Below are 24,447 nucleotides of genomic sequence, written 5' to 3'. Positions count from 1 at the left end.
ATGGAACCCAAACCTCAGAAGAGTCCAGGTACCCGAGGGGTATAATCGCAGAAGCAGAAATCTTTTTATTGAAAATGCCCCACAGTTTCCTTCAAGCTAACCAGGATACGGAACTTGGTGGTTTTTGTGTATGTTTTTGTTTTGTTTTGTATGAGACAGAGTCTTGCTCTGTGGCCTAGGCTGGAGTAGAGTGGCACGATCTAAGCTCACTGCAACCCGCCAGGCTCAAGCGATCCTCTAACCTCAGCCTCCCGAGTAGCTGGCACTAAAGGCATATGCCACCATGCCTGCCTAATTTTCGTATTTTTAGTAGAGATGGGATTTCTCCATGTTGATCAGGCTGGTCTCAAACTCCTGGCCTAAGGTGATTCCCCACCTCTCAGCCTCCCAAAGTGCTGAGATTACAGGCATAAGCCACCATGTCCAGCCCCACAACCTAGTCTTGGTGGGGATAATGGGTGGCATTCTGTGACAATGATTCTTGGTTTGGAGAGTGTAGCAGGAACTGTTGGATTCAATTAATTACTGTGTAAGAGTTTACCTGTCCAGAAGTTTAGCATGTTCTTATTTTCATGAGCCAAATTTTCCATTCATTGCCCAAAGATGATGTTAATAGCAAACTATGGGCCAGCAAAGATAGGAGAATATTTTCTTGATTTTACATGAAACTCACACTTAGAGAAGTGCCTGCATTGTCACCAGGGCTTATTATGAGGGTAGCTCAATGTATGGTATTCAAATATCCTTGCTCTTATTCATACACTTCTTTGTAGGTGAGTGGATAGAAAAGCTAAGTTTAGGATGAAGTCACTTAGAAGTTAAATTATCCAATTCAACTCAAAAATGTTTACAAAGCACCTATTACTAGTGAGTCTTTGTGCTTTGTGTTGCAGGGGATACACAGATTAATAAATAAGAGTCATTGCCCTCAGAGTTTTAAAATGTTGTTGGTGGGAGGCTGAGGCAGGTGGATCACTTGAGATCAGGAGTTTGAGACCAGCTTGGCCAACATGGTGAAACCTCATCTCTACTAAAAATACAAAAATTTGCTGGGCGTGGTGGTGTGCACCTGTAATCCCAGCTAATCAAGAGGCTGAGGCAGGAGAACTGCTTGAACCTGGGAGGCAGAGGTTGCAGTGAGCCGAGATTGCACCATTGCACTCCAGCCTGGGTAACAGAGCGAGACTCTGTCTCAAAAAAAATAAAATCTTGTCAAGAACTTAAACACATGCAAGTCACTGTGCTGGGAAATTAAGATTAGGCTGTGATGGAAATCATGAAATAAGTACAAATGCTATGGAGTCTGAAGAAGAAAAAGCATATAAGTAGTAATGAGAATCCAGAGAGGTTTTATAGGAAAGGCATTTGAGCTAGACCCTATAGGAGGAGTAGGGATTTTAAAGAAATCAGAAAAAAGAGCACATTCCAGCAGAAGGAATGGCATGGCCAAAGCAATGAAATGGTATAGAAGCAGAATGTGTCAGAGCAGAATATACTTATAAGGTAGGAGAAGGGAAAATAGAGGATGAGGCTGCAGAAAGGTGTTGCCATATTGTGCCAGACCTTGACCGCATATGACAGGTAACCGCTGAAGCATTTTGAGCATTTTGAGTATGGAAGTGGCATGGTCAGATCCGCATTTTAGATTGGTCTTTTTTTTTTTTTTTTTTTTGAGATGGAGTCTTACTGTGTCGCCCAGGCTGGAGTGCAGTGGTGCGATCTCAACTCACTGCAACCTCTGCCTCAGCCTCCCGAGTAGCTAGGAGGTGCCCGCAACCATGCCTGGCTCAGTTTTTTTGTATTTTTAGTAGAGACAGGGTTTCACCATCTTGGCCAGGCTGGTCTTGAGCGCCTGACCTCGTGATCCACCCGCCTTGGCCTCCCAAAGTGCTGGGATTACAGGCGTGAGCACCACACTGTTGGCTGATTGGTCATATTTTTAACAGCTTTATTGTAGTTTATTGTAATTGGCATACAATAAGCTATTATATATCTAAAGTGTACAACTTGATAGAAGTTTTGATATGAAACATATACAGGCATACCTCAGAGATATTTTAAGTTTGTTTCCATGCCACCACAACCAAGCAAATATCACAATAAAGCTAGTCACATGAATTTATTGGATTCCACAAAAGCTATGCGTACACTATACTGTAGTCGAGTAATAGCATTATGTCTAGGGAAATAATTTGCATACCTTAATTAAAGATATTTTATTGCTAAGATTTGCTAACAATTATCTGAGCCTTCAGTGAGTCACAATCTTGCTGGCAGAGGGTCTTGCCTCCATGTTGATGGCTGCTGAGTAATCAGGCAGGTTGTTGCTGAAGATGGGCGTGGCTGTGGCAATTTCTTAAAATAAGACAACAATGAAGTTGACCACATCGATTGATTGTACTTTCATGAAAAATTTCTCTGTAGCAAGTGGTGCTGTTTGGTAACATTTTATCCACAGTGGAACTTCTTTCAAAATTGAAATCAGTCCTCTCAAACCCTGACACTGATTTATCAACTAAGTTTATGTAATATTTTAAATCCTTTATTGTGATTTCAAAAATAAACACAGCATGTTCACCAGCTGTAGATTCCACCTCAAGAAAACACTTTCTTTTCATATTCCATAAGAAGCAGCTCCTCATCTGTTGAAGTTTCATCATGAGATTGCAGCAATTCAGTCACATCTTCAGGGTTCACCTCTAATTCTAGTTCTCTTGCTATTTTCACCACATCTGCAGTGACTTCCTCCACCGAAGGAAGTTTTGAACCCCTCAAAATCATCGAGGAGTATTGGAATCTACTTCCTCCAGACTCCTGTTGACGTTGATATTTTGACCTCCTTCTAGGAGGCCAGGTGTGGTGGCTCACGCCTATAATCCCAGCACTTTGGGAGGCCAAGGAAGTAGTATCACTTGAGCCCAGGACTTCCAGACCAACCTGGGGCTGCATGGTGAGGTCAAGGCTGCAGTGAGCCATGATCATTCCACTGCACTCCCACCTGGGTGACAGAGCAAGACCCTGTCTCAAAAACAAATAAACAAACAAAAAGAGTACAATGGTTCTTTAACTTTTAAAAGAATTTAAAGAAAAATAAAAATAACAATTTTAAAGCAAACAGTTTGGTGGCATTTAGCACATTCATCACTCCAGAAAAAGGCTTACCCACAAAGCAGTTTCTCCCTGTTCTCCCTTTCCCCCCAGCCCCTGTTAACTGCTAATCTGCATTCCATCTCTAGGGATTTATGTAGCCTGGATATTTCACATCAATGAAATCATACAATATTTGACCTCTTGTGGCTGGCTTCTTTCACTCAGCATAACATTTTTGAAGTTCACCCACATTGTAGAATGTATCATTACTTCATTCCTTTTTACAGCTGACAAATATCCCATTGTCCATGTATGCCACAATTTGCTGATCCATTTATTGACGGACATTTGTGCTGTTTCCATGTTTAGCTATTGTGAAGAGTGCTGTTTGAACTTGTGTGAACACGTACGTGTTTGAGTACCTGTTTCAGTTCTTTTCGGTATATGCCTAAGAGTAGAACTGAAGGATCATATACTAAGCCCGTGTTTAACTTTTTTAGAAATCACCAAAGTGTTTTCTGCAGTGGCTGAACCATTACACATTCCACCACCAGTGTATGAGAGTTCCAGTTTTTCCACATCCTTACCATTTTATTTTCCATGTTATTTTCCTTTTTGAAAAAAAGGTAGACCCCGGCACAGTGGCTCACTCCTGTAACCTCAGCACTTTGGAAGGCTGAAGTGATGGATCACCTGAGGTCAGGAGTTCGAGACCAGCCTGGCCAATATGGCAAAACCCCATTTCTACTAAAAATACAAAAATTAGCCAGCCGTGGTGGCAGGCACCTGTAATCCCAGCTACTCGGAAGGCTGAGACAGGAGAATCACTTGAACCTGGAAGGCGGAGATTGCAGTGAGCCAAGGTCAAGCCACTGCACTCCAGCCTGGGCCACAGAGTGAGACTCCATCTCAAAAAAAAAAGAAAAAAGTTATAGCCATCCTAGTGAGCGTGAAGTGGTTTCTTATTGTAATTTTGATCTACATTTCCTTAATGACTAAATGCACTGCACAGCTTTTCTTGTGCTTATTGGCCATTTGCTTATTTTCTTTAGAAGAACGTCTGTTCAAGTTCTTTGTTCACTTTTTAGTTGAGTTGTTTGTCTTTTTGTGTTGCATTGTAAGAGTTCTTTATATATTCTGGATAGTAGGCCCTGGCCAGATATATGATTTTTGAATATTTTATCCCATTCTGTAGGTAGTCTTTTCACTTTCTTAATATCCTTTGATGCACAAAAGTTTTTAATTTTGATGAAGTCTAGTTTATCTATTTTTTTTGTTTGTTGCTTGTGCTTTTGGTATCATATCTAAGAATACATTGTCAAATCCAAGATTATAAAAATTTACACGTTTTCTACTAAAAGTTTTATGGTTTTAGCTCTCATGTTAAGGTCATTTATTTATTTTGAGTTAACTTCATTATTTGGGATGACATAGGGGTCCAACTTCATTCTTTTGCATGTGAATACTCAGTTGGCCCAGCACCATTTACTGAAAAGACTGTTCTCTCCCCATTGAATGGCCATGACCACTAATGTATGGGTTTGTTTCTGGACTCTCAATTCTATTCCATTGGCCTATGTGTCTTATCTGTCCTTATACCAAAACCACACTCTTGATTATTGTAGCTTTGTAGTAAGTTTTGAAATTGGGAAGTGTATGTAATCTTTGTTCTTCTTCAAGATTATTTTGGATATTCAGGGCCTCTTGGTATTTTCGATGATTTTGAGGATTAGCTTTTCTAGTTTTACAAGAAAAAAATGCCATTGGGATTTTAATAGAGATTGCATTGAATTTATAGATTGCCTTAGGTAGTATTTATATCTTAACAGTATTAAGTCTTCCAATTCATAAATATGGAATGTTTTCCCGTTAATTTATGTCTCCTTTAATTTACTGCAGCAATTTTTCTAGTTTGCAGTGTACCAGTCTTTTTATCTGCCTAGTTAAATTTATCCCTAGGTACTTTTTTTGGATGCTATTGTAAATGGAACAGTTTACATAATTTTATTTTTGGATTATTTATTGCTGGTTTATAGAAATACAGCTAATTTTTGTCTGTTGTTCTTGAATACTGCTGAATTTGTTTATTAGCTCTAGTAGTTTTTGGGGATTCTTTGGGATTTTTAACATATGAGATTATGTCACTTGCAAACAAATGATTTCACTTCATTCTTTTCAATTTGGATGTTTTATTTATTTTTACTTATTTTGGATGCATTTTTTAATGTTTTAAATAAGTTTGCTAAGAGTTTTCAATCAAGAAGAGTGATGTTAGCCTCACAGAATGAGTTGAGAAATATTCCCTTCTCTTCAATTTTTTTGGGAGCCTTTGTGTAGAATTGATTATCTCTTGCTTACATGTTTGATCAAAGGGAACAGTACAGCCACTTGGGCCTATATGAAGAATTTTTAACTACAACTCCAATTTCTTTAATAACTATAGGAGGCTATTAAGGTTATCTATTTCTTCTTCAGTGACCTTTGTTGGTGTAGTTCAAGGAATTTTTCAGTTTACCTAAGTTGCCAAATTTATTGGAATAAAGTTGTCCATATTTATTTATTATCCTTTTAATATCAGTAGACTCTGTAGATATGTCCCCTCTCTCCTCCTAATATTGGCAAATTGTGTCTTCTCTCCAGTTTTTCTGGTCTATCTGCCTACATAGAGGTTTGTTAACTTAATCTTTTTAATGGATTAACTTTGGTTTCATTGGTTGTCTCTGTTGTTTTTCTGTGTTCTCTTTCATTGAATTCCACTTTTATCTTTATTATCTCCCTTCCTCTATTTACTTTAGATTTGTTCCTTTTTTGTTTGTTTTTTTTTTAGTTTAGTTTCCTGAAACATTTCAGTTTCAGGTGGAAGCTGAGGAATTAATTTGAGACTTTTTTTCTTTTCAAACATGGCCATTTCTAACATAGGCATTAAAAAATTTTTTCCCTAAGTACTGCTTTAGTGGCATCCACAAATTCTGATATCTTGTGTTTTAATTTTCATCCAGTTCAAAAAACTTTCTAATCTATTTTTGGGATTTTTTAAATTTAGAGATTATTTGTTTCAGGATCTTTTAAGAGGTCTTTCTGTTATTGATTTATAATTTGATTTCATAGTGCTCTGAAAACATGATTTATATGATTTGAATGCTTTTTAATTTATTGAGACTTGTTTTATGGCCCAGAATATAATCTATATTAATAAATGTTGCATGTGCCCTTAAGAAGAATGTACACTCTGTTGTCATTGAGTGGAGTGTTCTATAAATATCAATCAGGTAAATTTGGTTGGTAGTGTTGTTCAAGTCTACTGTATTCTTGCTGATTTTCTACAAAATTGAAGAGAAGGGAATATTTCTCGACTCATTCTATAAGGCCAGCATTACTCTTCTTGATTGAAAACTCTTAGCAAACTTATTATTTAAAACATTAAAAATGCATCCAAAATTTAAAAAATCGATTTTAGCACTATTTGTTCTATCAATTCTTGAGAGAGGGATATTGAAATCTCTGACTATAATTGTGGATGTGTCCATTTATTCATGCAGTTCTATCAGTTTTTGCTTCATGCATTTTGAGGCTCTGTTATAGGGGCATATATGTTTAAATGTTTATGTCCTCTTAGGATTAATTCATCCCTTTATTATTATGAAATGATATTCTTTGTCCTTGGTAATATTATTTGCTGTAAAATCTACATTGATGTTAATATAGGCACTCCAGCTTTCTTTGACTAGCGTTGGCATATCATATCTTTTTTTCAAGTTATTTCCTTGTAACCTACTTGTATCTTCATCTTTGAAGTGTGTTTCTTACAGGCAGCATAGAGTTGAGTCTTGTTTTTTTATCCAATCTGGTCATCTCTGTTTTTTAATTGAGGTGTTTAGACCATTTACATTTAACATGATTATTGATACAATCAGGTTTAAGTGTATCATATTATCATTTGTTTTCTATTTGTCTCATTTGTTATTTGTTCTCCCTTTCACCCTTTTCTGCCTTCTTTTGGAATAACTGAATTTTTTATGAATCCATTTTATCTCCTTTATTGGCTTATTAGTCATTACTTTCTGTTTTGTTATTTTAGTGATTGCTTTAGGGTTTATACACATCACAGTCTAACTTCAAGTGATAGTATACCAATTCACATATAATAAAAGAACTTGACAAAAGTGTATTTCCATTTTTCCCTATTGGTCTTTATGCTACTGTTGGAATGCATTTTACTTATACATATGTTATAATCTGTACAATACATTGTCATTATTTTTGTTTAAACAATTAATGTTTTAATGTTTCCAATAATAAGAAAATAATTTTATACATTTTCCCCAGTAGTTACCATTTAAATTCAGATTTTTATGTTATCATTTCCCTTCTTCCTGAAGGACTTCCCTTCACATTTTTTATGCTGTAAGCCTCCTAATGATGAAATATTTCAGCCTTTGTATATCTAAAAAGTCTTTAAATTGCCTTCATTTTTAAAAGACATTTTTGCTGAATGTAGAATTTTGAATGAGAGTATTTTTTCAGTACTTTAAATATAGTTTGTTTGTTTGTTTTGAGATGGAGTCTCACTCTATTGCCCAGGCTGGAGTGCAGTGGTGCTATCTCGGCTCACTGCAACTTCTGCCTCCCAGGTTCAAGCCATTCTCCTGCCTCAGCCTCCCAAGTAGCTGGGACTACAGGCTTGCACCACCACGCCCGGCTAATTTTTTATTTTTGTAGAGACAGGGTTTCGCCATGTTGGCCAAGCTAGTCTCAAACTCCTGATCTCAGGAAATCCACCACCTCAGCCTCCCAAAGTGCTGGGATTACAGTCCTGAGTCACCACACCCAACCCTTAAATATATTGTTTTACTTTTTCTTGTTTGCATTTTTTTTCTGATGAGAAATCAATTTCTCTGTTTCTTGTCTTTCTTCTGTATGCAATAGGTCTTTTCTTCCTCTGGCTACTTTTTTTTTTTCTTTATTGCTGGTTTTGAACAATTCAGTTATGACATGTCTTGATGTACTTTTCTTTGTGTATCTTGGTGCCCTGCCTCATTGAACTGCTTGAATCTCTGGGATTACAGTTTTAGGTTTATAAAATTGTTAGCATTATTACTTCAGATATTTTTTATTTCCCCCTCTCTCACTTCAGGGACTCCTATTACTTATATACTAGGCTACTTGAAATTGTCCGCAGTGTACTGGTGCCCTTTTTGAGTTTTAAATTATGTTCTCTTTGTTTACGTTGTTAGTTACAGTTGCCATGCCTTTAAGTGCACTAATCTTTTCTTGTACAATATTTAATCTGCTCTTACTCCCATCCAGTGTTGTTGCTGTTTTTTTTTGAGACATTGTAGTTTTCATCTTTAAAATTTCACTTTGGGTCTTCTTTATATCTTTTATATCTCTCCCTAACTTCTTGAAAATACAGTGATAATAACTGCTTTAATTACTTTCTCTGCCAATTCTAACATCTGTGTCAGTTCTAGGCCTCTTTTGATTGATTGACTTTTCTTCTCATTATTGATCATGTTTTCCTTCCTCTTTGTATGGCTGGTAAATTTTGATTGACTGCCAAACATTGCAAATTTTACCTTGTTGGGTCCTGAATATCTTTGTATTCCTATGAATCTTGAGCTCTGTTCTGGGATGCAGTTAAATTTTTTGGAAACAACTTTCTTCTAAGTCTTTTATGATTTTTTTAGGTGGGTTTGGAGCAGTGCTCAGTGTAGAGCTAGTAATTAGTGTAGAGGCAAGACATTCCTGAGTATTCTACCCAAAGCCCTGTAAACTATAAGTTTTTCCAGTCTGGCTGGAGGTAACAGGCACTTTTTCTGAAACTTTGATGTTTTTTAATGGTTCTTTCTCTGGCCTCAGGTAGTTTCAGCACACACATGTGTTAATCAACACTCTTGAATACTTGAGGGAGACAGTATATAGCAGACAAAGGCAAAACCACTCACTATTGAAAATGGAGTGGCAGAATTGATTAAATAAAGAAGTTTCTACAATGTTAACTGCTTCTCTATAAGTGATGAAATTATAGGCAGTTTTAATATTTTCTATATTTTCTAAAATGTCTACAATAAATATGTATTACATTCACTACTTAGAAAAACACAATGTTGTTAAACACAGTGTTGTTATTTTTGTTTTTCTCATTTTGGGTTTGTTTTTGTTTTAGCTTGGATTTGCTTTCACATCCAGGCTATAGGTTTAGTTTGTCCTCAGTTTTGGAAAGGGCAGTCTTTACTAAAAAATTAGAGCCTCTTTATTAAGTGAAAACAGACTCAAGATTTGGTAATACAGTATTTGGTAATAGCTGGGGCTATTACGATAGTATCCAGTAATTCTGGGGAGGTGACGGTGTTTACCTTCCCTCCTTTTCCAACTTCTACAGCAACTCTACCTGTCCCCCTTCCCCAAATAGTTTTTGCCACTTCATTTTTAATAGCAGGTGCTTTTGCTTTTGTTTGCTAAGCCAAAGGGCAATGCAGAATTATCATGCTTCTGCAATGGAAATAGAGCCAAATCTTTGCTCACACATAGAGAGCCAACGACATACTCTAGAAACAGAAAGCCAGACAGGTGTGAGCTGAATTAACATGGTTTCAAATGTTGTTTGAATGAAGGTCTCGGCTGTGGAGGAATAAGAATCATACATTTGGTCCTTTGTTTACTTGGGTTATTATAGGTGTCCTTTTCCATAACTACTGAATAATCTGAAGGTCTTTCCAGAGATAAACAGTGTTTTCCAATTGAGGCAGTTCTTTTCAGAAATTTATGAGGAACAAACTGAGTTCTGTTCACTTTTATTAGGCAAGCAATTTACATTTTCTTATGAAAATGAAGTCTGCAAACAAGATTACTTTATTAAATCACCACCTTCTCAGCTATTCTTCTCTGTGGTAAGTATTTGCTGTGATTTAACAAGCCTCCCACCAGCCTCATGAGCATTTTTAAAAATCCTTTCTTTTCCTCTGAGATTTAACTAAGACAAAATCTTTTTATTTTTCAGACCTCTTGGAAAAAGCGGTTTTTCATCCTGTCAAAGGCTGGGGAAAAGAGCTTTAGTCTTTCCTATTATAAAGACCATCATCACCGAGGTTCCATTGAAATTGATCAGTGTGTATCCAAGCAAGAAAACTTTTTTAACAACAAATACTATAAAGTCAAACAGTAACAAGTTGCATGCAAATTGAAATTTACATAATTGACCAAAGGAAACTGCTTCAAGCTTATTATAATATTTGTGACTGAATAGGAGCTAAATTAGTGAGCACTTTGAGTTAAAAGATAGTTGAATATTTGTTTCATATTGTATGTCATACTTGGTAAGTCTTTAATTAACAGGCATTCAGTTAAGGAGTTTGATTCACGTAATTTGTGGATGAGAGGGAGCAGATGAAATTGTCATTTTATAAAGTCAAGATAGAGTTTTAAAAAATATTTAGCTCAGCTTTTTTTGGTCTTCTTTTTAATAAATTGTGCACCCCAAAATTGAAAAACATAATTTGTGAAATCAAGAATCCAATTAAAATAGAAATTTTTGAATCTTAGGCTAAACAAAATAATTTCAATTAACCAGATCAAAAAATCCAAACTTATCTTCTAAAATTATTGAACAATCTTAGAAACATGAATCCAGCACATCTAAAGTTTTACTCCATTTGAATCCAAATATAAAATATTAGTCAGTTTTCTACTTCTGTATTTACCTTGGTTTAATACTTTGTATCTATATCTAATAGAAATTCCAGTGTAGAAGTTGGCATAAGTAACCAGGAAAAGATGCAATCTGTGCAGAAGATGTTTAAATGCCACCCTGATGAGGTCATGTCCATCAGAACCACTAACAGGGAATACTTCCTCATCGGCCATGACAGGTGAGAGAAGTAAGACAACGCAGAATGTCTACCACATGCAAAATAAAAACAAACCAAAAAACAAAACATTTTATACCAATAAACATGTTCTGAACCCATGCTACAAACCTCAAATGCCATCTTGGCAATCTTCATTATTTGTTAAAATATCTTGAAAAGTTACTGAGCTAGTTTCCTAGGGCTGCCGTAACAAAGTACCTCATCCTGGGTAACTTTGAACAACAGAAATTTATTGTCTCACTGTTCCAGGGGCTAGGAGTCCGAAATCGAGGTATTGGTAGAGCCATGTTCTCTCTCTGAAGACTCCAGGGAAGGATCTGTTCCAGGGGCTTCTCCTAACTATTGGTAGTCCCCTTGGTTTGAGGCAACATAACTCCAGTCTTCACATGGTGTTCTCCCTGTGTGCATAGCTCTGTGTCCAAATTTCCCCTTTTTATAAGAACATCAGTAATATTGGATTAGGAGCCCCCTCTATTCCAGTATGACCTCATCTTGACCAATTACATCTGCAACGACCCTCTTTCCAAATAAGGTCACATTCTGAGGTATTGGGATATGGAACAGAAACACACAAATTTGGCGGGGAGGGTACATTTCAACCAATAACAGTCACCATCACACCAGAAGCATTCCATGTAAAAGAACCCAATACAAAAACATCTACACAAGCTACATATATTAGGGACAAACTAGGCTTGCCCCCAAAGGAGTCTGCAGTTTTTAAGAGGGGCTTCTGGTCCTAGCAAAGTGCCTAGTGGACTCTTCATGGATGATTATCTGCTTGAGGGAGAGGCAAAGCTGGTGTGGGAGAGACTGTGCAGAGGAGGCGGACAGTGCCAAAGCCAACATACAAAAAACCCTGATCTGTTTCAGATTGACCAAAGCTTTCTTTTAAGTTGTCCTGTGAGTCCATAGAAAAGATGTGATTATACAAATTCATTCAAGCACATTCTTCATCAACACATGCACTCCCTAAGGGAAGGCCCACCTGCATAGTTACACAAAAATGGCACTGACAGGTTAGGGGGCTTGCTTGAGAACACAAAGGAAATCAGTGTCAAAGCCAAAAGCCCCAAACCCTGTGATTACTACTATTATTTTCTACTTTTCTTCCCTTTCTCTGAGCTTTCCTTGCAGAGGTGGCTGAGCATTAATTCTAGCGTGCAAACGTGGAGGTGGTGAGGCCATTTAAGCCACTTACGAAAAATTCTTATTTCGCTGGTACCTGCTCTCACCACCACTCTAACATTCATAAAAGAATCCTTCTCTGGTTCAAAAGGAGTACAGGCACTATTGTTGCCACATGCCAGCTGAAAGTTTATTCCTATCAACAGGGAGAAGATTAAAGACTGGGTCTCCTTCATGTCATCATTTCGCCAGGATATAAAAGCAACACAGCAGAACACAGAGGTGACTCCATATCACTAATAAAATAACAGGGCACCTGAACACAACCCTCTTTCAACAGAAAACAGTGGTAGCTTTCCTTTGCCTCCTTAGCAACTGGCTTTAATACAAGGAATAAATAAGTGAGAACATGTACATCCTTATTACTTTTTATGATTAACAACAGAAAAAAACTCTTTTGTGTTTTGTGAGAGAGCTAAAGTACAGACACTTCAGATTTTTATTATTGTGGTAGAGGGAAGAAAAGTTAACTGTGGCATTTTTAAGTAGTAGCTAGAATATAGTATTTTCCATCATTGTTATTCAAGGTGCATGACAAGCTCCCTTTTGAATGACTAAATCTAGGGCAGTTTCTATAAAAATGTTTTACATGTACCTTGCATTTTTAATATGTCTCTTTCATGTACGTGCTTAATAGTTTTAAGTTTTAAATTTATTTCAAAAAGGCCTCTGCTAATGTTCCCAAGTCATTTCTCAGGGCAGATCTTTATAGATGGAACTTTGGTCCCTAGGTATCTTTTTGACATGTTTTCTAGGTTGTCCCATGCTTACAGCAAAAGCCAAAGAGAAGGAGAAATCAAGGCATGTCTTCAAGTAGACTGAAGTGATTAGAGCAAAGGGAACTGGGGTGGAGGGTGTCAGAAAGAGACACAGTTGAGAAGACAGGTTGAGGCAAACGCTGGTCATCTCTGAGGGTCAGGCTAAATGTCCTCAAGGGTTTGGAAACAGGAGAGAGACAAGTTTGGCTCTTTTCTTGGTGAAATAATGCTGGCAGGCAGCGGCATGAATGTTAGATCACTGTGGGGAAATATGGGAGGCAAGGAGCCCAGCAGAGAGGCTGCTGTTTCATCCCAGAGATCAACTGTGCCCTGACTGATTCCCTTTTTTGTGAGCAGGAGGAACTCTCATTGGGTAATAAAAGAACCCTCTTCTACCCCAGCCCTCTCCTTGGCCCTTCCAGCACATGGGAGGCTGTTGGCTCCAGCTCACCAAGAAATGGTCTCCAAGACAAGGTAATGGGGCTCACTTCTTTCTCAGGACACCACACCTGGGAGTCAGCTAATGCTTAAAAATCCTACCAATTAGCAATTGAATTTAACCATGCCCACCTCCCTCAAAGCCCGATGCACTATAAGAATGATTCTTAGCCCTGATGTTTATCCCATACCACAGATGAGCCTCACTCAGGGCTTGCCCTGAATACCTCTCAGTGTATTCATTCATTTTGAATGCTCTTGATATGCTTTGGGTATGCTAGGGTAAGACCCCTTTGCTAAACCAAAACCTAGCTGGCAACTTGCTTCCTTTCTTTCACACAGAGGGCACAGATCCCTCTGCCAAAAGATTTCCCAGACACTACCTGATTTCTGCCCATTCTGTCTGTACTCCTCAGGCAAAGGCTGAGTTTCTTGTTAATTTCTTCCCTTTACCCTGATCAATCTCGCTTCTCATTCATTATAGCTGTCTATCACTTCATCCTCATTTCTAATGAAATCCATTTGAAGACATAAAATATAATGTACCTGCTTCTTGAAAGCGACTTGTAATTGGACTTTCAGCTTTCTTGGATTTGCAGTGTTCCCAACTTGGGATATTAGTCATAAACATGCCGAGTGGTTTTGTTCTCTGGCACGGACACTATTTTGTCTCTTAGAGACTTATCCATTGACTTTGCCCTGTCCATGTATACCAAGCACATCTAATGAGTTCTAGTCCCTTATTTTATCTAGTTGGTAGCTCTCCAACTATTCTGAAAGCTTTTTGTAGCATATCAAATTCACCATGCCAAACACCTCACCTCAGTTCTTCATTCAGTGGGTAGAAACGGTGGTATGTAGCAGTTAGGAAGCTTCACCCTTTTCTGTAAGTGCCTCTTGCTTTTCACTCATGATATCTCCTTCCCCCTAGAGATAACATTATTGGTCATTTTGCCTTTTCACACTATAGATCCAGTGATTTTTAAACCAGCTCAAGTTGACAGTACCATTTGCCTTGCTGGGTGGTGGTGGTGTTTTTGGTTAAATTAAGCGGGCTTCCTTTACCTCCAACTCAGCATGATCTGGCTCCATGAGCTTGGAGCTTAAAACATGGACAGAACTTAAACATACCTATATTTTATAACTTGACTTTTTTTTCTAGAGAACATTCAGGGTCTTTCCAAACCCCCTGCTCTGAGGCATTGTTCTTGGAATTTTTCTGCCATGCAAAGAAGCTACTTTAGTAGAATATTGTGTATCTATGGGGAAGGGGAGGCAATAGTGGTTGAATCTAGATCAACTGGAAACCTATAATTCATACTATCACATGATCAACTCAACCAAATTCCATTGCTATGGAAACAATAGAAGTGTGTGAACAGAACACAAAAGAAAAATATGGAGCAGGAATAGGAAAGGTGCAATGCCTTGATTCTGGGTTAATTATATTCTTAAATGGCACTGGATGATTACAGGAAAAAGATGAGGGTGGCAACTCCAGAGCTTAGTGACTTAGAATACTACCCACAGGGCTGGTCACAGTGGCTCACGCCTGTAATCTCAGCACTTTGGGAGGCCGAGGCGGGCGGATCACAAGGTCAGGAGTTTGAGACCAGCCTGGCCAATATGGTGAAACCCCATCTCTACTAAAAAATATACAAAAATTAGCTAAGCATGGTGGTGTGCACCTGTATTCCCAGCTACTCAGGAGGCTGAGGCAGGAGAATCACTTGAACCCAGGAGGTGGAGGTTGCAGTGAGCCAAGATCACACCACTGCACTCCAGCCTGGAGGACAGAGTGAGACTCCGTCTCAAAAAAAAAAAGAATACCACCCACGGGAGAAAACCACTTGTTCTGAGTGACTGTTCCAAATGGTAGAGAAAAAAAGCCTGAGTGATGTGCTTATATGTTTTCACCCTCAGTGGTGACTCAGACTCAAGAGGTAAGTTCAAGTTGTGTGAGCTTCTGGATGTAATCTTGGAAGCTCCTCTTGTCTTTTTTAACCCAACTAATTTATTATGGCTTTTCCAGAATGTATGTGATTTAATTCTATCTCTTGCAAAGAAAAAGCAAAGCATTTTTATCTCTTTTCTTCAGCATTTAATGGAACAAAGTTCTCCAGGATTTAGGCAAGCTCATCTACAAGATTTATCAGAAACCACTCAAGATGTGAAGGAAGAGAATCATTATCTTACTCCTCGAAGTGTTCTTTTAGAGGTAACCCCTTCTTGTCCATTCATCATTTGTTTCTTTAACAAATATTTACCCTGCCATGCACTTTTTGTGCAATATTAGGCTATGGTCAGTGGGAACACAGAGGTAAATCAAATACAGATGACGTGCTCATGGCGCTGACACTTGACTAGGAGACAGCTGTAATACAAGACAGAAGGGTTCTATGCTGAAGGGAGATGCTTATAAAATACCAGGGGTGCATGGGCAATGGGAGGAGGAGATGACTTTCAAACAAAAGATCAGGAAGATTTCAGGGATAAGATGGACATTAGACCATACACGATGAGTAAAATTTGGATGTAGGGGATTGCCTTGAGGAGTCTTTCTGCATTCTTAGCAGAAAGAATAATGTGAGCCAAGGTCCTTGGGTGATCAGTTGTGTGCTGTGTATCGATCAGTCTATTGATCAGTAGGAAGCCCTTACTGAATGACTTCTGAGCAGTAGTCACTGTACTGTACTGGGCATAGTGGCTAAAGTAATGAGCCTGACATCAACCTGCTGTCAGAGTGCATAGTCTTGTCATTTACCACAGGATAATGCTGCACAAAAGACGTGGTCCGTATGCTCCGGAAGCAATAGAAAAAGAACAGATTTTCTCTATCAGAGTCAAGGAAGGCTTCCGGGATGAAGTGCCATTTGATACACATATGGGGAATAGTTCAGTGAGGCTGCAACCTAGAGTGCGTGAAAGGCATAGTGGGAGATAAACAGAAGAAAAGAGCCAGCCCATGATGGGTCTTGAATGCCAAGTTGACTTCATTCTGTAGACAGCATAGGGGAAGGGATGGCTTCTGAGGTGGGAAGTGTCAAAACCTGAATTATCCTCCATTAGTATTAACCAAGCAGCTATATCTGCCATGGACTATAGAGGGAAGAGAATGGAAGTGAGAGATAGGAAGACAGAATGGAGGGTGGGAATGCTGCGTCATTTCCCAAACTGGGGGTTTTCTGTAAGATGGTGATGTATGTTTATATAAAAGAAACATTGTGGGGTCAAATAAGTTCTGGAAACACCCAGTTAAAATAAGTTAAACAAGCTTCTTAGCAGAATTCTCAGAGCATTTAGTATGGAGTGGTTCATTGTAAATAGTCAAGCCAGATACAACACATGGCATTTCCCAAGCTCCTTTGAGCACAGAGTTCTTCTTTCACCAAAATATTTTCATATTTGTGTTTCCTGGGATGCAGTCTTTTATGATAGTCCAGCCAACCAATCAGATGTGTACTGAGCATCAGTTATAGGCCTCGCCTTTGCTAGGTACTTTATGATAAGTAAAGTCTAGTAAAGCAGACAAAACTAAGCTAAAAAGACCAAAAATAAATAAATAAATACATAAGTAAAAAACTATGCAATGGAAATTGAGAGAAAGGAGAGCTCTGCCGTAGCTGAGGTGATCAGAGGGGGCTGTGGGACTTCAGCCAGGCCTGAACATGATTTCAGTAGGCCGAAAGGAAAGATGGCACTCGAGGTGAAGAAGACAGCATGAACATGGCGATGGAACAGCACCATTTGCAAGGGGCCAATGGGAAGACTGGCTTGACTGGAAGGAAGTTTTCCATCATGGGTTAACAGTGAACTTAGGTAGGCCTTAGGGTTTTTGAGCAATCATTGCCACAAGTGACTGTCTTTGTTCTAAGGGGGCTATTGAGAGCTTCCTAAGGGCAGTATTTTTCTAGAACATTGTAGCGTCCCTGGAGCCACTTGGGCTGCCTGTGAGCATAGTAACCTGAGACCAGCTTCACACTGGGTCAAAGTCTTTGTCCCAGCCAAGTGCCATGATCCTATAGTAGAACTGATTGGGGAAATGCTTTCATGTCATTAAGTGCCTAATGGTGAAACAGAAAGATAAATAGCAATTTAGTTCAATAGAAATAACATTTGTAACAGGAGCATGAGGGATCCAGGAGAAGAAAATTGACTTTGAGTCCTCCAGAAGCTTTGCTGGTTCAGTCTCACAGAGGTAAGGTTGGTTGATATTTCTCAAATGAGAACCACTTTCATCCACTGGAAACTGTACCTCTATGTTAGAGCCCAGAGCTGTTAATACTAGAAATAAGAAGGTACCTGACTTATCGGTAAACTGGGATTCTTACATCCATTCCTCTTATCTACAGTTGGATAATATCATTGCTTCCAGTGATTCTGGTGAATCCATTGAAACTGATGGTCCAGACCAGGCCTCTGGAAGAATCGAGTGTCATTATGAGCCAATGGAATCCTAGTAAGTCAAAGTGCCGTTTAAAAATTTGATGTTTGCTCATCTGCTGTTACGGAACAATGATTGTCAGTTCATTTCAATAGTTGATAAACTGATGCCAAACATTACCACAGACCAGGTTCCACATATTATTCAGTCATCTCAACACACAAAGGGAGTCATGTCTCTACCCACAGAAAACCACCGATGACATCCTCAGGACCTTTTCTGTCTCCTGAGGAAGTTATCTTCTACTTTGCATTATGTCTCTCACACTCTCACTTCCGTCCTCCAAACACTGTAAAGGGTAATTTTTATTCCATATCTATTTTTAGAAGGAAAGTTTGTTGGATTTGATTCTAGCTGGGACTGTGATTCTGATAGTTGGACATACTTCAAGACCTTGCTAGTCTTCACATGGCTGTTAGCTACTTCAATCTGACACACACAGGGGAACACTGTAAAAACACATGCTAAAATAGGGCTTGTTTTAACTTCTTATACTCTAGTTTTTTCAAAGAGACGTCCCATAAGTCTGTGGATAGCAGCAAAGAGGAACCCCAGACCCTTCCAGAGACCCAGGATGGGGGCCTCCACCTGCAAGAACAAGGCTCAGGAATTGATTGGTGTCTTTCCCCTGCCGATATGGAAGCACAGACCACAAATGACCAAAAGGGGTCGTCCTCACTAACTGTTGTGCAATTGTCTATATTAATCAAGTAAAACCCTAATTTCTAAAACTTTATGGGCCCTAAGAGCAAGGCAGTCTCCCTCCCACTTTTTTACTTAGAATTTAAATTTTAAAGCTGTTGCTAAAAATCTCCAAGTCAGCCAAAAACTTGACCATCTTCTCCCTGTCATTGATGTTGTGGCCAAGGAGGGGGGATGACAGAGCTGAAGTAAAGCAGTTCCCGGGGCTGGGGGTGGCATTTTCAGCTATTTTAAAAAATTCCCCCTTGGCTACTCTTTCAGGTCCCAGGACTCGGGATCCACACCAATCTGAGTAGCATGTCACTCAGTTTTCCCATGAGTGTAATTATGGGCATGCAAGTTGCCTGAGGCTTAGTTATAGACCAGGAGGGGGTTATTTAGGTTTTAAGTGATACCAAGAGCATTTGGTACGATTGATGTAATTTTAACTCCTTTCCATGCCTTCTTCTACGGAATCATTTCTAGCAGAGAAATATGTAGACTGGCCTGATGTGGACAGTTATATAACCAATTTAGTCCACTTTTCCCTCCGTTCCCATAGCATACCATCCACTACCAATCCCAAGAGGATTTTTCAGTAACTTAAATTTATATTATTCTCCAAATGTTTTGGACAACCTTTACCTGGATAATATCATCTCAGAAATAGAGGCCAAAAGTCTACTCAGAAAGTACAGCTTTGAGAGCCAGGGCCAGTTGCCTGATGTGACTTTTACAAATATCTTGTTCATAGTAATATCCCTGATGAAAGCCAAGTGGAGAAACTGAACATTTTCCTTTCTCCTCCTGATGTCATCAACTACCTTGCTCTCACAGAAGCCGCAGGACGGATATGGTAGGTTGGAGATTTGACTGTTGTGGATTATAAATGGGGCTGGAAGCTTTGAAGACAACAATTACATCTTGAAATAGTGTATTTGGCAACACTGACTAGGGTTGGGGCGGGGGAGCTTGGACTGTTGTCTCGCTGTTGTTACAAAAAAGTCTTTGATTGAGGCAGAAATCAGGGTCTTGTTGTGCAGGAAAGTCAGCTGGGAGGTGAAGGGGAGAATAACAGGACCCAAAAGTTCAGGAAGCAGCCATTTGTGACTCCTCGAAGGGAGGAAGAATGGGCGGGGATACAGATGGCCCAAGGACATCATTTCCAATCACTGTACAATGAGTATTTGATGAATGAGTGAAATTAGTGAAGTCAACAAGAATCAGAGGTCTAAAAGAAGAAAGCATATCAGCTTCTAAGACTTCCAGATACAAGGTTAAAAAAAAACAAAAAACAAAAACTGCTAGTCACGGACACAGACACAAAAGACTGAGTGGCAGAGAATGTTGTTAAAGCAATCACTGTCTATTTGATATGGCATTTTTTTAAAAGACTTTGTAATTTATTTTAATGGAAGATTTCACCTTCATAAGGGAAGAAAGCTCTTTAATGTAAACACTACACATTAGTTGTCTTACTAGTTCTAAGAAGGGAGGAACCACATCTTCCATTTTTTTTAAATAGTCCACCATCTAAGGGTCAATACACACTTGACTGAAACTGTGGACTTCTCCATAACTGAGCTGCTTCATTCCTTAATTCACTTATTTGTTCATTAGATATTCATTGTGTAATCATTACACCCTCACTTCCAACAAACGCTGAGCACTCTTTCTTTACTTGGAACCATGGGGTTTAAAAAATTAAAAAACAAAACAAACAAAAAGGTGACATCATACTTCTGGGGTCACGTAACCTGGTAAAAAAAAGACAGCCACACAAACAAGTAAATGTAAAATGCATTTTATTTAAAAATGTAACAAATCAGGTACTCACACAATGTAATAGAAGTCCAGAGGTAGGGGAGATGAATTACAGCAGAGGAATGGGATGTAGGATTTCATGGGCCTTTGTAAGGGCGCTATAATTTGAGCTGGGCTTTGGAGGAAGGATTAGGCTCCTATTGCAGTGACAGAGGAAACAATATTCTAAAAAGAAGGAGATAGTCTACTTCAGAGGTGGTGCCACGTGACCTAGAATCAGGAGACCCTGTAGACTCCATGCGTGCCCTGCCTTCCTGGCCAGCTGAGCCTCACACTGGTGTTGGATGTTGTATTCCCACTGCAGTGTGTCCCAGTGGCAAGGCCCCCCACGTCTGGGATGCATATTTTGCCACGGAGATCATCTGTTGGCAGTGAATGGCCTGAAGCCCCAGAGCCTGGAGGAGGTCTCCTTGTTTCTCACCCGGTCCATCCAGAAGGAGGTGAGTCATACTGACCAGCCCTGAACAGGGCAAATCAGTACCCAGAAGGAAAAAGATCAACGTCTTAGATGGAGTCTGAGACAAGTACCCTGAATACAAATAAGGCTCTTCATTCTTCCACCACCAAGTGCAAATAACAGAATGTTCTTTCAGGACTCTTTCAGGATTCTTTCATATCAAGTAGCATTTGGAGAAGGCACTGGGCTAAGAGACAGAGCACCTGGGTTCAGGACCTCAGATCGGCATGATGTAGCAAAAAGAGCTTGCATGGAATCAGACTGGTGCAGGGATTCCAAAACAGCTCCTTCAACCAATTTGTGCCTCAGTTTTCTTTTCTGTAAAATTATGACTAATGATGGTGCTGGTTGTTGGATAATTAAATGAGGTAATATGTGTAACGTGCTTACAAAGGTGACTGGCACATATTAGGTGCTCCATAAAGCTACTAGTTACTTTTACTTCTACTACAACTGACCATGCAATGTTATTCAAGCCATTTTTTAAAGCCTCAGTTTCCTCATCTCAGAAATCGTTACAGCCCTAACTTCCTCATAGAATATTACAAGAATTAAACATAATATGTGGTGCTGGGCACAGTGGCTCACACCTGTAATCCCAGCACTTCGGAAGGCCAAGGCAAGAGGATCAATTGAGCCCAGGAATTCAAGGTTACAGTGTGCTATGATTGCACCACTGCACTCCAGCCTGGAAGACAGAGCGAGACCCTGTCTCAAAAGAACAACAACAACAGACCACCCCTAATATTATATGGGTATGCACTAAGTATGTTGTTTTTTCAAGGACCAGCTATTGTCCTGCATTATCACTGCAGTCTTCACGGGTTAATTTGTTCCCTGGTCTACTTTTCTTTCTAACTAGCCCTGTGACCTTAGGAAATTCACTGCCTTCTCTGGGCTTCAGCTTATTCTCACTAAAGTGAGAGGTTGGTTTTCAAACTGTGCTTCTTGCATCCCCAGGACGGAGATGAAAGGAGAGGAGAGGAAGGAGAGAGTATGCTGGGTCTTCAACTGGAGAAGCTTACATTTATCTTTTATGAAAAAAGATTAGTCCAAAATATTGGACTTTCCTGTTAGCTTTCCTTAAGAAACAGTTCTTTGGCTTCAAATTTCTGAAAACCATTGTATTAGATGATTTCCAAATTTCTTCCAGCTCTGGGAATTTTGTGATTGTGTAGCATATCTATATTAAGAACGTGTCTTACCTCTTCTGCACTATGAAATAATCCTGTTGGTCACACAAATTGTGCCATCCCTGTTACTCATTACCCTAAATGAGTAATCCCAGTGAGGACAAGTGAGTGAGTTGTCTAAGATACATAACTAGTTAGTAGCAGAGCAAGTACACATCATTCACCTTTTTTTTTTTTTTTTTTTTTTTTTTTGAGACGGAGTCTTGCTCTGTCGCCCAGGCTGGAGTGCAGTGGCACAAACTCGGCTCACTGCAAGCTCCACCTCCTGGGTTCACACCATTCTCCTGCCTCAGCCTCCCGAGTAGCTGGGACTACAGGCGCCCGCCACCACGCCTGGCTAATTTTTTGTATTTTTAGTAGAGATGGGGTTTCACCGTGGTCTCGATCTCCTGACCTCGTGATCCGCCCACCTCAGCCTCCCAAAATGTTGGGATTACAGGTGAAAGCCACCGTGCCCGACCCATTCACTTTCTATTTATTGAGCATCTACTGGGTGCTGTATACTGTGCTAAATTCAAGAGCTACAAAAATGGCCTCAGCCTGAGCTTAAGAAGCTCACAGATTAGTGGATGAAGCCGGCATGTTATGTGCTACTTGCAATACAGTGTGTGCCCTGAGATATGAACACAGGGCCATAGGATCACAGAGGTAGAATGGAGTAAATCTACATGAAGGAGGCCAGGATGGTGTCTCAAAGAAAGTGGTGTTTGGCTTGGGTTTTGAAGACTGGATAGGAGATTGCATGGTGGAAAAGAAGATTTCAGGGCCCCAGTCCAAAAATCTGGTAACTATAGTACATTTTCTCTGCCAAAGATCCACACTGGGCTGGGTGTGGTGGCTCACACCTGTAACCCCAGCCCTTTGGGAGGCTGAGGTGGGCGGATCATGAGGTCAGGAATTCGAGACCAGCCTGGCCAATATAGTGAAACCCCGTCTGTACTAAAAATACAAAAAAATTAGCTGGGCAAGGTGGCGGGTACCTGTTATCCCAGCTACTGGGGAGGCTGAGGCAGGAGAATCGCTTGAACCCAGGAGGTGGAGGTTGCAGTGAGCTGAGATTGCACCATTGCACTCCAGCCCTGGCAACAGTGTGAGACTCTGTCTCAAAAAAAAAAAAAAAGGATCCACATACACTGGGGCCAAGTGGTCAATATAAGCTTCTGAACTCCTCTGAAGGTTACCAAACACTACTCTGACCCAAAGATCCAGGCATTAATTCAGAAGCCAAGAAAGGGGTTTTTGCCTGTGAGCAGATCCAGGAACTGTACCTGGGTGTTGCTGACTGCAGTTTATCCTGACTGCCTTTCTAGACTGTGGAGTCATTGCATTTCTCTTGTACTCGTTCTGCCTTCCCTTTCTAATTGATAACAGCCCCTACATGCTACTGAGAAATATGCAGTATTCATCTTCAAGATTATCTGGAAGATAGAAAATTCCCTTACTTTCCCACTGCCACCATTCCTGATTTCTTTGTGTTGATGTGTATCCACTGCTCTTTTAAACTTCAAACACATAGTCCCTGGAAGGAAAAAGAATATTGGAAAAGGGAGATGTGGAACCAAAGGAAGAACAGCCATTGGCCCTTGATGTTTTAAAGTGCCTGAGCCAATCCCATTTACTCTCCTTCCTGTTATGCTACAGATGAGGGAATTGGAGGTTGGGGTGGGGATAGGGCAGGGATTGGGAGGGGGGAGAACTGAGATTTTCAAAGGAAGGGGAGAAGGTGTGTGCAGGGGAAGGACATGATAGGTTGCAGGAGAAACTGATCAAGTTTAAATTTCCTCCCAATCTTGTCTGGGGGAGTCCTGTCTGGTGGTTTCATTTTGATTCATTTGTTTCAAGAGGACTTTTTAATTCTTGGTGCAACTGGACCCCTTAGAGCACCATCAATGCTACCTGGATCCTTCCTTAAAAGCTCAGGCCCATGGATGCCAGAAAATAAAAATCCACCTTCCACCTAACTAGCCAAGTAAGTCACCCCTGTCTTCTTCTGGCACAGATATTACAGTTCACTGCAGGACTTTCTTCAAAACCAGCTCCCAAGGGTATGAATGAGGACAGATTGGGAAGCAACAGTCTTAAAGACAATCTTTAGCCATTTAACTTTCTTCTTTCTTGTGTTTTAGAAATTAAAGCTTACCATCGGCAGGATACCAAATTCAGAGACATTCCATGCCGCATCCTGTACGTGTCCCTCAAAATGCCAAGGTGCTGCACCTTCTCAGCTGGATAGGCCTGGACTGGACAGGGCTCCCAAGAGGAGTCCGGCCATTAAAAAGAGCCAGCAGAAAGGAGCCGGGGAGTAACGCACCCCAGACCCGTGGCAGCAGAACCAGGATGGAGCTGGGACTGTCCAGCTCTGCCCCCTGCTGCTGCCATGTGATAGGAGACAGTCGGCACGCCCCTCTGAATTTCTGTATCTGCATCTTAACAATGGGGATGACTATCCCCTCTCTGGTTATTGCATCAGAGATGTTAAGAGGGTCATGTGGCATGATTGGAGGAC

The 24,447-nt window shown here is 39.9% G+C and overlaps 1 protein-coding gene across 3 annotated transcripts; it reads left to right on the top strand.

The window, feature by feature from the left end:
• On the top strand, positions 1-24,247 carry PLEKHS1 (pleckstrin homology domain containing S1). 3 transcript variants are annotated; one of them, XM_055248675.2, is made up of 12 exons: positions 1-28; positions 9,892-9,980; positions 10,091-10,197; positions 10,824-10,958; positions 12,293-12,368; positions 13,262-13,378; positions 15,441-15,560; positions 17,695-17,801; positions 18,287-18,496; positions 19,222-19,323; positions 20,596-20,731; positions 24,068-24,247. In XM_055248675.2, the coding sequence occupies exons 1-12, from the start codon at positions 1-3 to the stop codon at positions 24,245-24,247; spliced, it is 1,407 nt and encodes a 468-aa protein (XP_055104650.2). The 3 variants fall into 3 exon arrangements, with proteins under 3 accessions (XP_055104650.2, XP_055104669.2, XP_063473680.1); XM_055248694.2 differs by lacking the exons at positions 1-28; positions 9,892-9,980; positions 10,091-10,197; positions 24,068-24,247 and adding an exon at positions 20,885-21,218 and having other exon boundaries at positions 10,849-10,958; positions 18,287-18,454; XM_063617610.1 differs by lacking the exons at positions 1-28; positions 9,892-9,980; positions 10,091-10,197 and having other exon boundaries at positions 10,864-10,958; positions 18,287-18,454.
• The last annotated feature ends 200 nt before the right edge of the window (positions 24,248-24,447 follow it).

This window comes from Symphalangus syndactylus, chromosome 2, assembly GCF_028878055.3.
Source record: "Symphalangus syndactylus isolate Jambi chromosome 2, NHGRI_mSymSyn1-v2.1_pri, whole genome shotgun sequence".
In the NCBI taxonomy this organism is placed as follows: domain Eukaryota; kingdom Metazoa; phylum Chordata; class Mammalia; order Primates; family Hylobatidae; genus Symphalangus; species Symphalangus syndactylus.
Note: the sequence above shows the minus strand (reverse complement) of the source record. Positions and strands in the feature narration are given on the sequence as shown.